The sequence below is a fragment of the Galeopterus variegatus genome, unplaced genomic scaffold, assembly GCF_000696425.1.
Source record: "Galeopterus variegatus unplaced genomic scaffold, G_variegatus-3.0.2 Scaffold904, whole genome shotgun sequence".
NCBI lineage: Eukaryota > Metazoa > Chordata > Mammalia > Dermoptera > Cynocephalidae > Galeopterus > Galeopterus variegatus.
Genome location: NW_007727015.1, coordinates 269552 through 284408, shown reverse-complemented (window position 1 = coordinate 284408; position 14857 = coordinate 269552). Strand labels below are relative to the sequence as shown.

Below are 14857 nucleotides of genomic sequence, written 5' to 3'. Positions count from 1 at the left end.
AGAAGGACAAAAAAAAAAAAAAAGACCCATAAGCCGAGGAGGGCCCTGCCTACAGGCAGAGCTGAGCTGCAGCCCACCCTCATGGCAGCCACTGCTGGCCTCTCCCAGCCTTAGCAGAGACTTTCTGGAACAAATCCCATCTTTAGAAAGTTGTGGTGATAGAGGACCAGCCCGTGGCTCACTTGGGAGAGCGTGGTGCTGACAACACCAAGTCAAGGGTTAAGATCCCCTTACCAGTCATCTTTAAAAAAAAAAAAAAAAAAAAAAGTCGTGGTGACAGGATCGGGCTCACAGCCATACAGGCCCACAGGCCCTCTCAGGCCAGCGCCACCCCCGGGCAGGCCCACCCCTAAGGCTCTCCCTTGTCCAGTGTCCCACTGACACCCGATTTGGGAGGCGGCCCGAGGAGTAGTGAATCTCACTGCTGTGTAGTGTGGGGTACTAGACGCCCTCAGTAGATACCCCCAGCAACAGGCAGTCTGAAGTGGGGGAGCATCTGAGTTCTCCTGAGCCTTCAGAGGGATCCAGTTTGAGTTCAGACAACATGATGGACGACCAATGGTCACCAATGCAGTGGCCCCAGGGGGTGCAGGCCAGTGGGGAACACGAAACAAGCTGGAGGGTTGGGGTGAGCATCTGAGTTCTCCTGAGCCTTCAGAGGGATCCAGTTTGAGTTCAGACAACATGATGGATGACCAATGGTCACCAATGCAGTGGCCCCAGGGGGTGCAGGCCAGTGGGGAACACGAGACAAGCTGGAGGGTTGGGCGAGAGGTGGCTGGCTGTGGGACTGTGGGGCAGCAGTGGGCTGCGTAAGGAGGCTGGGCTCAGCAGACACAGAGAAGGCATGGGGAGGGGGCACCCGCCATCTGGACGGGATGCCTGTGGGCACTTTTCACCATGGTCTGGGGCTGTCTTGGCTCTCTGGACAGGAAACTGCTTGACAGGGCCCACGTCTGCCACTTTATGTCATCTTTGGTGGATTTGCTGTGAGCTGGACACTCAGGGTGCTTCTGCTTGGGGCATCCCTGTAATGGTGGATCAAGGACAATGCTTGGGCCTGTGGGTCTGGGTGGTCCTGTGGGGCTGCCCAGAGCTGGTCTCTACCATGTCCCCACCCCTTACCCCTTTCTCTCACGTTTGCTTATCACTGGCCTGGAGTCCAGGGCCTCTGGTTGTCTTTAAAAAAGAGAAATCCTTGCTTCAGAAGCCCTCCAGCAGCCCATGCCCCAACTGCCCCCCTCTGGGGCTCACACCCTCAGCCTACAGTTGGAGAGTGAGGCAGGGCTGGGTACGGCAGAGGGAGGGATCGTCAAGCTTCCCCAAAATAATATATTGCTTCCATGCTGGGCTACATTCTGGCAGCACTGAGGAAAATGGGCATCTTCCTTGTATTGGGTTTTTCCAACACTTCTGTGTTGGTTCACATTTATCGTATTTAATTGAAAGCTGTCAACAGGGCAGAGCCACAAAGGTTTGGGTTGCAGCTGGTTGGAAAACTGTCCTTACATCATCCACAGTATGCTCCATTATCCCCACTCAGGATCAAGGGAACACCTAAGGAATTGGCCCAGTTGGTATCACACACGATGATATCCCCTTACACTTCCCACCTTAGAGATACCAAATGCTCCCACATCCTGGACACACACTCAAGAACTGGGACTGCTTAGAGATGCTCCCAACACCGTGGAGTGACCTCCCATCAGAGGGGCTGTTAAGGAAGTACAGGCCTCACTCAGTGCCCATCACACCTTCAGAGTTCTGGGTCACCGCACTGCTGAGCAGCTCCCCTATCAGAGTTTATTTTCTTGGTTTATTAGAATCAGCAGGCTTGGTTTAAGCTATGGGGAGGTGCCTGTTTTGCTCATCTAGAAAGCAAAAGGGATCATCTGTGGCCATTGTCCTCCCAGGGCTCCTGAGTAAATCTAGTGTGAAAACAGTAAAAGACCTTGAAAAGTCAAAACCCAGGCAGGTGCTAAGCCTTGGGTAGTTTTTAATCTAAAGTGCTACTACACTTGGAGAATGAATGCCCAGCAGTTCCCACTGTTCCCTTCCTATTTCCTCCCACTTCCTGGGACATGCCACATCCATTTCTCTGCCTCTGTGTCCCCAGCCCCGTCCACCTACAGCTCTCACCAGGGATTCTCCCTGTTCTGTCTCTTGTTACAGGCCCTAATACCTATGAAGATGCAGCCGCCTACATCCAAGCACAATTTGAAAGCAAAAACCGCTCACCCAACAAAGAAATTTATTGTCACATGACTTGTGCCACAGACACGAATAATATCCAGGTGGTATTCGACGCCGTCACCGACATCATCATTGCCAACAACCTCCGGGGCTGCGGCTTGTACTGACCTCTTGTCCTGTATAGCAACCTATTTGGTAATGATTCCAGCATTCACAGAAAAGCTTGCGTGCACACACACACACACACCCACACACACCACTAACAAATGCAAGTTGGTAAATAAACTTTAAAGAGGCATAAAAAAAACCTTATATATATATATATACAAATATATATTAAAAAAGTCTTTTTAGTTTGTACTAGAAAGAGCTGCGGACAGAACTGACCACCACCCCATAGCTCATCGATGTTTTCCTGGGACAGCACGTGTGGGTGCACACACACACTCACACACACATCATGGTGGGAGCCTGGTTTGGGAGTCCGTCTTTTTAAGGATGGCCCCAGGGTTTTGCTCTCTAAGACCCATCTCTGTGAATAGGGGGAGGGCAGAGGAAGGCTTGGCCCCAGTCCAGCCTGGCTCTTGCGTTCCGCCCACCGAGGCTGTGTGCTCTCAGTTCTGTCCGGCTCTTGTGCAAATTCCAAACCCTTTACAAAAGGGCCAACATGCTGAACATCTTCCTACCCCAGACCCCCAACAACAGAAAAACTTCAGGACGCTTCTCTTTTGGGTGGTGGTGGTTGTTAATTTCAAGAATTTAGAAGAATCACTGCTCCAACCAATCCACTGTCTCCTGAGGTTTCTTTGTTCATGTTAAGGAGGCAAGAATCAGAGAAAAGGGAGACTTAGTCTGTTTTCTAAAAGCACCTGAGGGAGAAGCTGTGGCTCAAATTCACCTGCAGAGCTGAAGCCAGCCCCCCTTGAAGAGGGCACGTGGGAAGGAGGGGAGCGTAGGGGACAGGAGTAGCCAAGGGGAGGGCCAGACTTGTAGACCTGACCAGGGTCAGGGGCCCATGGGGTGAGGCTTCCCAGGGCACTTGGCATGGGGTTCTCGATGCTGCCTGTGATGGGCTCCTCTAGGAGCCCTGTGATGCTGCCTCATTTTGCCCCACCCCAACATTAGTAAAAATGTTATAGCGTTTTTTGGTTGGTTGATTGGTTTTCAAAATCAAAGAAAATGGTCAGACCGGACCCCTTATCTCTCTCTCTACAGACTGCTTCACGGACTCTTTGCTGTTGACGTTGATCTCCTGGTAGCATGACCTTTTGGCCTTTGTAAGACACACAGCCTTTCTGTATCAAGCCCCTGTCTAACCTACGACCCCAGAGTGACTGACGGCTGTGTATTTCTGTAGAATGCTGTAGAATCCGGTTTTAGTTGAGTCTTTACATTTAGAATTTGAAAGGAAACAAAGAATATTTCTCATGTGCTTTGTAGCTTTAAAAAAAGAAAAAAAGGAAAACTCACCAGTTCATCCATATTTCTTTCTTTATCTTTTCAAATAAAGAAACGTCCACATCTACACTCATGCCCTCCCCATCGCACCTTGTGGCGTGGCCCCCAGCGCACCTGCAGAGGCGCTGGCCCATCTGCCACCAAGGGCTCCTTTGTGATGCACTGGCCGGCGGGAGTGTGCACAGGCCGGGATTTCCAGAAGGCACCCTGCTGCCTGTCAGCCTCTCAGACATGCCGGACACTGAGCAGTGGCAGCTCCCACTGTCCCAGCCTAAGCCACTCCAGCCACACAATCCAGGTTTGCAGAGAAAAAGCACAGCTCTCACTGGCCAGTAGCTGCCAAAAAGAATACCTATTGTATATGGGTATAAAGAAATAGAGCCCTACGGAAAAGGATTTTCCTGCCAACCCCCTTTCTACAGATTTCCTTTTTTTTTTTTTTTTAATTTTTTGTCCTGATGAGTACTATCTAGTACATACCAGATCAGCTATCATAGTCTTGAGGTGATGGGGTTGTGGTTTTTTTCCTTTGCCATTTTAGATTTTCAGACTTTGAGGCGGATGCCCTCCTCTCGTGTGTGTGCTCCCCCTCCACTCTTCTTTGTTTCAGTGACCTGTGTTCGCTCTTTCTCATGTGGGGATGTTTGTGCTGCAGATAAAAAGAACAACAACAAAAAATTTTTAAATACCACGTGATGGAAAAAAACACAAAAAAAATTTTAAAAAAAAGATGGAATGTAGTGTTTACATTAAAGCCACAGTTTTCATGATCAGTTCTATGTCATTTCTACTTTGTCTAGTATCCAAACCCCAAACCTCTTCACAGTTTCACTTTTAAGAAAATATTTGCTGAAGACCAGTCACAGCCGTTTCAAATAAAGAGGAGGCAAAAAGAGAAGACACATAAAAAATTAAAAATACAGAAAACCCCAAACCTCTTCACAGTTTCACTTTTAAGAAAATATTTGCTGAAGACCAGTCACAGCTGTTTCAAATAAAGAGGAGGCAAAAAGAGAAGACACATAAAAAATTAAAAATACAGAAAAAAAAAACTTGAAAAAAAAAAAAAGAAAAAAAAGCCCACGGATCTTTCTAAGCCTTTCTACTCCCAATCGGTGAGGTTTCTGTGATATCTTACACACTGCCAGTCTACTTCTCTAATGGAAAATTCATGTGTAGCTCAATAAAGAGAATGTTTGTCTGTATTTCTGAGTCTCACCCTCTGCCTTCCAGACTACGGTTGTTTGGGGTGGGCTTCATTATGACAGGACAGGGAAGGAGGAACTTGGCCACAAACACTGGGAGTCTGGTGGGTAAGGGTCTCCCCACAGGACCTTCTCCTTGTCCCCCTCAGTGCTGTCATCTGCCAGCCTAGAGTACTGTCAGTGAGACCGTCAGTGCCCCCCAGGGATGAGGGCAGAATGGGCCACTTCCTGCCTGCAGAAGCCCTCCTCCCAGCTCCCAGCTCCTCCTCCCTCTGAGCTGGTTTCGTTTGTTTTCTAGTGTAAGGTGGGACTGAGGATCAGAAAGGGAAAAAGGGAGGGGGAGAGCAGGTAATCCCAAACCTCCAGCTAATACAAGGTCCTTTCTTCTGTACCCAGTGGTCCTCCCACAGTGGGGGATTGGATGTTCCCAAGAACGAGGCCAAATTGCTTGGGCCTTCTGCACTCATGGGGTCACATCCACTCAAGTGCCAAGGACAAGCTCAGGACCAGCCAAACTAGCCAGGAAAACTTCCTTCAGCTTTGCCTCCCCTACAGCTCCTGGATGCCTTGAAGCCCCCTGGAAGCTAGACACACACAGGGTAACAGGACAACACAGCCTGGCACACAGATTGATCTCTGTCTCTGCCAGGCTGTAGGTCCTACCACCTCACCCCTAAATCGCCAAGTTTCTGCTGTAACACTCAAGCAAATCAGCTGAGACTAGGACCCAGAGGGGCCAACAGCCCACTACAGTCCTTGCATCATGTTGATGTGCTGCTTGCTAGCCTGGCAGTCAAGCGCAGCATCGTGCCATCTTTAGTGAGATGGAAGAGCCTCAAAGAGAGTTCTACATTCCAACAAATGGGAATCACCAGCTCAGAAAGACTCCTCCCTGGCAAGTTCCAATGGTCTTTTGAATCTAGCGGGGTTGTATGTAGGGGTTGATGTTTAAGAAACTAGGGAATAACGAGAGGCACGTTCCCTATTGTTGTAAATACCCAACCCGTCCATGCACCTGTTAGCCCTCTGCCAGGCCACGTCTCTTCTCCAGCTCTTTCCCCAGCAGCTCCCCTCGCCCGAACTTGTTCAGAGGGAGGCACACAACCAACCATCTCTACTGACCAGAAAGTTTGCAGTCCAAGCCACTTGACTTCATAACACTGGGCTCAGAGGACAAATCAAGATCCAAATGGAAGGAAGAAGGATGAAGGATCCTACACATGGCACATCTGAATTTCTCTAAAAGTGAGAATATGTTCTAATAGGATTCTTTCCCAACTTTCAAATGAGTTTTGTAAATAAAACCAGCAGACGTTTCTTTGCTTTATCTTTCTTAAGGGAGGTCAGGAGGATTTTTTGGAAAGGATGCAGGGAAAGACCAATTAAATCAGAACAAGGAGCACTGGGGGCAGAACCTACACATCGTATTTTTCAAAAGCTCCACAGGTGACTCTAACACGCAGCCAGGGTTAGAACCACTTCTAACAGCAGGAGCAATGAGAGGTGGAGGCTCCCAATGACGAAGGGTCTTCGAGGGCAGGCAGGCAGGCAGACGTTACTCCTCGACAAGGCCAAGACTCCCTTTTACATGTGTGCCCTGCTTCAGCAGAGCTCTGATTCCTCTCCCACAGTGGGGAAAGTCACACCACACAGAAGATCCAGTCTGCTGGCTACAGATAAAAGAGCACAGTGTCTTCACAGCTCAAGTGGGAAGTCAGGTCCAACAGGCCGCCTGAGCACCTAGGATTCATAAGTAGAACATCCACACGGACCTTATGTCTCTATGGTACATAAAACCCTCAAAAGCTGAAACAAAAAATCAGAAATAAGAAAACAGAGGAAGTAACACAGACTAGCTCCAGAAGAGCCCAGAGAGGGCAAGGGCAACTCAGCCACCATTTTCCAGCGCACCAACCCCTCCTTGGGCTCTACCACCCTGAACCAGCGGCCCAGTGGCAGCCCTGCTGCTACAGGGGCTGAGCAAGAGAGTGAGTGGCCTGACCTGCAGGCAACCAGGACAGAGGAGTCATCGGACAGGGAGCCCACCCAATGCAACTGACCTTAGCACCTGTCCCCAATGCCCCCAGAAGTGACGAAAAGCCAGGAGACTTCTGTACTGCCTGGAATCCTTAACTGTCCAGGAGTAACATCTAAGGGTGAATTTAGGACTTCTCTTCTTGGGTCATTTCAAGCTACTTAAGGCATTGCTCTTGCTTTGGACACTGTCCTATCGCCATATTCCAATGTTTCAAGACACTCTAAAACTGACTTCAGACAATCCTCTTTTCACACATCTGAAACATAAGGACACGTGGAATCAATGTCATCTTCAATGAGTGCAACATGCAAAGCATGACATAATTCAAGGAAAGTAAAATAACCTTTTTCTCCCCACTTACCTTGAAAAAAATGAAACAAACATGAGGGGAACATAAAATTCAGTTCTGCCTTCTCCAAATAAAATATTAGGGAAAACAAAATTAGGATTAAAAAAACCCTCCAACCAAAATGGTACACACAAAATCAAATGGGGATTCAACTCTGGCACCTCTGAAAAAAGCTGCTACAGCCTCCAGTCACACACCACACACTAGAAGACTTTGCTTTTTATTGTTGTTACTGTTTTACAATAAAAACAAACAAATAGCTATGCTCTCAGCAAAACAAAACAAATTTTTTAAAAAATCACAGAAATTTACTAACAACATTTCAAGGTAAGGCTTTTGAAAGATTTATTGAAATAAATTATCTCTGCCTACATATTTACCTATCACCCTTTTTTCAATTACTTTTCAACACTCTAAAAACTTTCAGTTATATAAAATACATTTAACTGCCAATTAATTTAGATAACACTGAATTCTTCCCAAATGGACTACCATAAAACTATGCTTTCAAACATTAAAAAAAAATTAATCCAATGGGACATAAAACTGAACTATGTAACCTATGATTGCATGTTTCAAATCCTTAAAGTATACAAAGAGTTTGAAGAGACTTGGGACCTGGGTCTGCTCCAAGGCATGTGGATTCAACACCTTCCCTTTCTACGTTTAATCAAACCAATAGGAACAAAGTCATGAAAATGAAGGGCTCCAGAGAAGAAAGATACAAAAGACATCTTTTATTTCTTCAGTAAAGCCCTCCAAAATTTACTCTCCCATCTTGCAAGAGCCACATCTTTTCCAAAGACCAAACTCACAGGCTTTGGCATTACCTAATTTACCTGACCAAGGAATTAAAACCATAAACAAAAGTTTTCTGCTTAACCCTTTCCCAGGCTCAGAGGGGCAAGGAAATGCAGAGAGGAGAGACACAGGGGCACGCTCATGAGATGCAGGAGCACCAGAGTTAACGGAAATAAAGCCAGCTGTGGATTGGGGGGTCAGCAAATCAGTCCCAAATGTAGTGGGACAGCAAGGGGTCACCTCCTCACACTCTACAGGCCGGGCTTTCCCCTCCTCTGCTCCAGGTATTGAACCAAGAGTTCTCTCCCCAGCCGTCCTGCCGGCCCAGGGGTCCAGAGCCTGTGGGTCTGGCCTCTGGAACACTATGCTTCCCCACTAAGGACGACAGTTTGACAATAGATATTGCCCCACAGTGGGGGTCAGCCTCATGCTGTGCATCTCCTCACCACTCTGTATGCATCCTCCCCCCAGCACACACTCTCCTAGCCAGATGTGGAGCTAAGGACACTAGCAGTTCTTGTGACTTGGGCATAAAGCAGTAATCGAGGCAGGTGGGCTGCCCACTTCCTCTTGATCGTCCCCCACCCCCAAGAAGTCCGGTCAATGCCAGAAGAGATCATGCCTAGAGTTAAAATGTGCAGCGTTTATAAGGGGAAGAGAAATGTCACATAGAAAGTATTACAAAGAAGGATTAAATTTGTCAGCTGTCCAAACACTATTAAGACCACATGCTTTATACAGCGGCAATGCAGTCAGCCCGCTTCTTCATACAGCAGGCAGAGCTGGGACAGGCCTCTTCTGGTCAGGCGCAGGAGGCAACGGTGGAGGAAGGCGCGGCAGCGCTAGGAGGTCTGCTGCTTCTGGAGTCTCCGTTCGGCAGCAGCAGCCAGCATCCTTCGACGCAGGGTCACAGGGTCAGAGGATGTGCCTTCCGAGGGGAGGAAGCTCGCTGAGGCCGTGTCATCTTCAGAACTTTTGTTCAAGAAACGCCTACAAAAACAAAAGTCACATGACAGAGATGGAAGCTCTGAACACAGAGAATGTTTGTTTTAAACCTCCCATTTTCCAGGTACCTTCATGAAGCTGTCACTCAGCACCCTCCCCTGAGAAACATCCATCCCCGAACAGATGAGTGGACGCTGTCTCTGCACCAGGGAGGAGGCCCTCAATTGGCTGTTCAGTGGTCTCTCCTCTGCCACTCCCTCCCCACAGACACAGCATGGAGTCCCCACGATCACCAGGTCTGTGGAGGGCACAAAACCCAACCAAAGGAACACAATATTGGCCCTGTCCTCCAGACATGAAATAAAAAAATCCTGTCCATCCATAGGAACACTACATGCTCCAGCTGCCATCAACCATGGGGATAAGTGTGGCACACAGATGTGCAGGCTGTGTTCACGAGGGTGGGCAGAGTGCACGAGGGAGGACTTGGGAGCCAGACACTAGGCCCAGGCCAGTGTTAACCTCTCTAAGCCTCAGTTTCTTCAGCTGTCAAATGGGTATAACAGCTGTCCCTCTTAGAGTTGTTAAAAGAATTAAAATAATTAATAAAAAGGGCCTAGCACACGTTGGCACAGAAGCACTATCCATGCAAGTGTGTTGGAAGATGTCCACAGCACCTGCCCACTGGAAGTTACCAGCTGGGCCCAGAGTTGCCACATCCTCTGTTTTTCTGACAGACTTGAAATCAGAGTTTTTAGGTGACATGTAATGGTTTTTCAAGGTTGCCATCTATTTAAAGAGAAGATGTGGGTTCAACATTAACAACGGCCTTCAGCCACTGGTTCCTGACCCGGATTAATGTTAACTCGGGCTGGAGAATCCACCCACTTGCGAGCCTGCTGCAGAAGGTCGTCCTTCCGCTGGACTAACATGCGCTGCCTCTCGTCAGCGGACTTGGAGAAGCGGCTTCCCCGGGCCTCGAAGTCTTCCACCTCGCTGGGCTCTACTTCCGCCTCACTGAAGTCCACGGTCTCCTCCAGGCGAGGACTGAGGTCCAGCGGCACGCGCTCGGTCTGCATGTGGGGAGGAGGCAAGGAGGCAGCTGTGGGCACAGGGCTCTCTCCTAGGCGGATTCCTCAGCCAGCCAGGGTGCCCCTAATCAAGGTTCCTCTGGACCCAAAGGGAGGACTGCTGCCAGGAAGGGAGGCAAGAGGGAGGAGCCACGAGCACATGTACAATGGAGACACAAGCCCCTTAGGGGCAGGCCGGCTGCACGTGGCTTGTGCACCACTAAGATGGGACCTGACACACGGTAGATGCTCCATGTTAGTGGAATAAGTAAATGATTACCAGTGTGAAAAACACAAGCACCTCCAAACTGTATTCTTGGAACATGGCAACAAAGTTACTGCTAGTTTGCATTCTGGGAATTTTCTGTTCAAGTCTAATTGCTCAAAAATTTAATCAAGTCTTATCACATCTACTGTATGAATTTTATATCCTCACTTGACTCTGTCAAGCAGGTAAAAAGGGTAAATGCTAAGGATCTTTTTTTAAAAAAATGTAAGAGGTTATCTGGTTGCTTGTGTAACAGGATGTTAAAATGGGATGCTTTCTTGGTTTTGGCTGAAGCTCTGAAGGCCAAGACAATGCCCAGGAACCCCGACAGCCTTAAGCAGGTGCCCGACCACCCAAGCTGCAAGTGCTACCAGACGCAGACCCAGGCTGGCCAGTGCCAGCCTGTCACCCACCTGCAAGCTACAACAGGACTAAGGCGGAAGTGGTGAAAGGTGGGCTATTTTACTTAAGAGCTCCTGGTGTGCGGGACTCTCCTGTCCCTCACCCTCACCGCCTCTTCCTGCCTTCAGCCAAGCACAAGAGGGGGCTTGCAGAGAGCCGTGTGGAGAGCCTGACTTGTATTCCCTAGAGTTATGGGGATACAGGGACTGGTGACTACAAACACCTGGAAATCTAAAAGAAACTGGTCACAGCAGACCAAAAAAAAAAGAGGGGAGCAGGGTATGGGAGGGGCTGTGATGAAAGCAAGGTCTACTTCCACTGACTGCAGGCAACAGTGTGTGTGTCCCGGGGCTTAGAGGGGCATCCTGCAGGAGATAACCAGCCTAAGGTTATTGAAAATAGACTGCCCAAAAGGACCACTTGGAGGAGTGTTGTGACCCCACAAAGGTAGGTCATAAATAGCCAACCCAGGTTCAAAAGAAGTCTATCTGAGGAGGTTTCTGGTGCTAGATGGGGCAGGGGGACAGCTGAGATAACCCACACGTGCACACACACTCTCACACACACATGCTGCTAACCCTCCTAACCCTCTCCCCTGAGCCTGACCCTAGAGGGACTATGAGAGAACAGCCAGTGAGCAGAGGAGAAGACAGAAGGCCATCTCAGCCCCTGCTCTGCTGCAGGCCAGAGACTCGGAACCCAGGGAAGAGGGAGCTGTTGCGATGATTGGGCTAGATTGAGGTTCTTATTAACTGACTGTCATCCAGGGACTTTGCATTTCCTGAGAATGACCAAAAATATTACAGAGCAAGCTTCCTTATGAAAAAGTACTTCCCTCCCCTATATTAGAAAACATTCTGAAATCTTCTCACTAACTAAAATAGAGCTAGGCAATCGATACAGAAACTGAACATGCTGTATCCACAGATGCCCTCTAGCCAGTCCAGCGTTCGTATCTCAGCTAGGCCAGCTATCCAAAAACTGGGAATGCAGAAGCAGACTCTTCTCCAGAAGCCACGCACCATTTTTCAAATGATGCACAATCCAATTATGGATTTGAATATGAACATTTTAACCTAGCAACAGATTTGAAGAAGTCTTAGTAGTTTTTACTGTTTCCTATTTGCAAAGAAAAACATAAGAGGTGAAAGCAGCCCTCCCTGTCACTGCTTCCAGAAGAGTCCTGGCCCACACCTTAGAACCAAGCCCCGCATCAGGAAGCCCTGCACATCACAAACAGAAAACCAAGACAGGGTTGTTTGGTTTTTATTTTTGGTCTTATAAGAAAGTGTTTTTAAAGTATGGTATTGATTGGGCCGACCCATGGCTCACTTGGGAGAGTGCGATGCTGATAACACCAAGGCCACGGGTTCGAATCCCTATATAGGGATGGCCGGTTAGCTCACTTGGAGAGCGTGGTGCTGACAACACCAAGTCAAGGGTTAAGATTCCCTTACCAGACATCTTTTTTTAAAAAAAAAGAAAGTATGGTATTGATTAAGTAAATGGGAATTACAGAAGAGGGCCAGGAACTGGAGCCCCCAGGGTGTAGGCTAAGACCATGGGAGAGAATGCCTCTGCCCTGGACACCAGACAGAGGAGCTGCTTTTGGTTAGGGGAAGCTACTCCAAGTCATCTAAAGCGGGTATCTAGACAGATCTGGTTCCCAAGATACCACACTTCCTCCACCCCCACCTGGCTCAGGAGGTCTCATTTTTGCAAAATGCATGGAAGCACCTGAGTTAGACAAGTGGGGGTGGGGGGAGTAACTCAATAGCCTCAGTTCCCTAGAGAGCTTGCCCTCATCCATCCACATCCAGGTTTGGATGGGTACATTCACCCTCACAGTCCTGGGCCCAGCTTCCTTCTGCCCGTCCTCATGTTCCCACTCAATCCTGAGGCAACAGGGCTGGCCCAGAGAAGCACCACTCCTTTCTCCTCCAGGGCATGAGGGCAAACCCCAGTGAGTGGGCTGCAGGCCCTGAGTGGAAACACAGGCCACACCATGGGCACAGCTCGATTTGTTAACTTTAACACTGAGCCGGATAGAGCACACAGCCTTCTTTTGTACTCTTGCCTAAGCCTCACAAACGCTGGGGCAGGACTGAAAAGGACCATTGCCAGGAACCACGCTACTCCTCCACAATCCCATGTACTCACTCTCTTTAGAGTGCACATCTTACCTGAGTGGAAGTTTCTCCCTCTTCCTGGTCATTGTTTGGCCTTTCCACAGGACTGTTCAAGGCAGGTCTAATGCTATCTGACCGCTGAAAGAGAAACAGAAACAGAACAGAGTCGTTCACAAATTAAGTAACAGGTACAAGGGAAACCTCAGCACAGCCTGCAACTTTAGCAAAGTCCAGAGCCTCAAATAAATTAAAATGCTACAAAGATTGGAGGGCAGCCCCTAGAGAAACAGAAACAGAACAGAGTCGTTCACAAATTAAGTAACAGGTACAAGGGAAACCTCAACACAGCCTGCAACTTTAGCAAAGTCCAGAGCCTCAAATAAATTAAAATGCTACAAAGATTGGAGGGCAGCCCCCTCTGCCCAGAGGGGGAAAAAAAGTGCTACAAAGATTAAAAGGCAAGACAAAGGAGCCTGAGGCCTAAAGTAGAGTTCCAAGTTTGAGAATTACCACCAATTGGCTCCCCATTTAGTTTCGCTTTCAACAAGAGGAATTGCACAACGAAAACAATGACAACAGCAGGTAACACTGACTGGACACTTAGCTGTGCACGGCACCAGGGAAAACCCTGATATGGCTGTCTCATTTACCTTCACATCCTACGAAATAGGTACTGCTGTTACTCTCATTTTTAGCCAGTTGAAGTTCTTGACCAATGCTGCAGATACTTTGGGGTCCTGCCCATATCCCTTCAGGTCACCCCCACCCCCCGCCAGTGCTTGCTGGCTAGTTTGTTATGTCACTGCCTGAGGACTTCCTCTGGGCGCATGAGGTAACTTTGCCATTCCCAGAGGCAGACCTTAACCAGTGACTGACGGGAATTAGTATATAAACACCCCAGTTCCTCATCTCTCAGGAGAGGTAACATGTTCTACACTGGATCCCAGAGGTCCCAAATGGGATCCACCTTCAGTAACCCACAGTGGCAACCTGCCTGGTAACAAACCCTTTCTTGGCTGGCTTCCCTTCCCTAGCTCACATCCCTAACCAGCTACCAGTGTTTCCTGGGATCACTTCCCAAATTAACTATTTGCATTCAAATCCCTGTCTCAGGGCCCACTTCTAGGAAAATCCAGGGCTAACAACCAAGTCAAATAGCTGAGAACTGGGGAACCACATTCCTAGAGCAGGGAGTTGGCAAACTGCTGACTGAGGGCCAAATTCACCCCTCCACTTACCTTTGTAAATAAAGTTTTGTTGGAACATAAGTCTTGCTCGTTCATTTATATTCATTATACTTATATATTTATTATATTTATTGTCCATGGCTGCTTTAGTGCTATAACAGCAGAGTTGAAAAGTTACTACAGAGACTGTAATGGCTTGCAAAGCCTAAAATATTTATCTGCCCTTTACAGTAAAAAGTTGTCAACCCTTGTCCAACAGGAACTGATGGATGCTATGACCTCCTAGGCTAGCAAGGGCAAGTGGGTTTGGGGCATATGTTTGTACAAAAAAATTACTGAAATACATTTATCCTTTCTTTTGGTGGATCTGTTCTTGGTCACAATCTGGTGAATGACAGGGTGTTTATAGAAAACTTTCATCAAATCATAAATGATATTCAATTGTTAAATAACTAAAAATGCTATTCTAGAGAATTAAATTTTGTGAAGACAAAATCTGTTTGTCCTGCTTAAAAACCCCAGTTTTACCTGTGTGGGAAAAGGTACTTGAATCCGTCCTTCTAAAATGTTGTCTGTTGTTATCTCAACTGAGCGCGTCAGCTGGAGGTCCTGCAGCACCAGGTGGTATGGAACCTGGGGAAACATCTCTTGAATCTGATGTGCCTACGGGAATACAAATACAGAGGTCACAGAAACGTTAACTCTCAGGCCCAGCCCGTGGCTCACTTGGGAGAGTGTGGTGCTGACAACACCAAGTCAAGGGTTAAAATCCCCTTACCGGGCATTTTTAAAAAAAAAAAAAAAAAAAAAAA

The 14857-nt window shown here is 48.0% G+C and overlaps 2 protein-coding genes across 3 annotated transcripts in view; one reads left to right on the top strand and one right to left on the bottom strand.

Annotated features, from left to right (window-relative positions):
* GNAO1 (guanine nucleotide binding protein (G protein), alpha activating activity polypeptide O) overlaps positions 1 to 4856 on the top strand; it is a 181068-nt gene extending 176212 nt beyond the window's left edge. Inside the window, exons 8-10 of one of the 2 annotated variants that reach the window (XR_550524.1) lie at positions 2173 to 2388; positions 3409 to 4561; positions 4681 to 4856. Coding sequence is in view for 1 of the 2 variants with exons in the window: in XM_008573337.1 (XP_008571559.1) it covers positions 2173 to 2360 (188 nt within the window). In the remaining variant the exon portion in view is untranslated. Of the gene's footprint in view, positions 1 to 2172; positions 2389 to 3408; positions 4579 to 4680 lie in introns of those variants that run through there. The other variant, XM_008573337.1, reaches the window with a different exon arrangement.
* Positions 4857 to 8667: 3811 nt separating this feature from the next.
* Positions 8668 to 14857, bottom strand: part of AMFR (autocrine motility factor receptor, E3 ubiquitin protein ligase) — a 39504-nt gene continuing 33314 nt past the window's right edge. Inside the window, exons 10-13 of the mRNA XM_008573336.1 lie at positions 14574 to 14708; positions 12913 to 12996; positions 9878 to 10062; positions 8668 to 9034 (exon numbers count right to left, since the gene is read on the bottom strand). Coding sequence (XP_008571558.1) covers positions 8887 to 9034; positions 9878 to 10062; positions 12913 to 12996; positions 14574 to 14708 — 552 coding nt within the window. The 3' untranslated portion in view covers positions 8668 to 8886. The remainder of the gene's footprint in view (positions 9035 to 9877; positions 10063 to 12912; positions 12997 to 14573; positions 14709 to 14857) is intronic.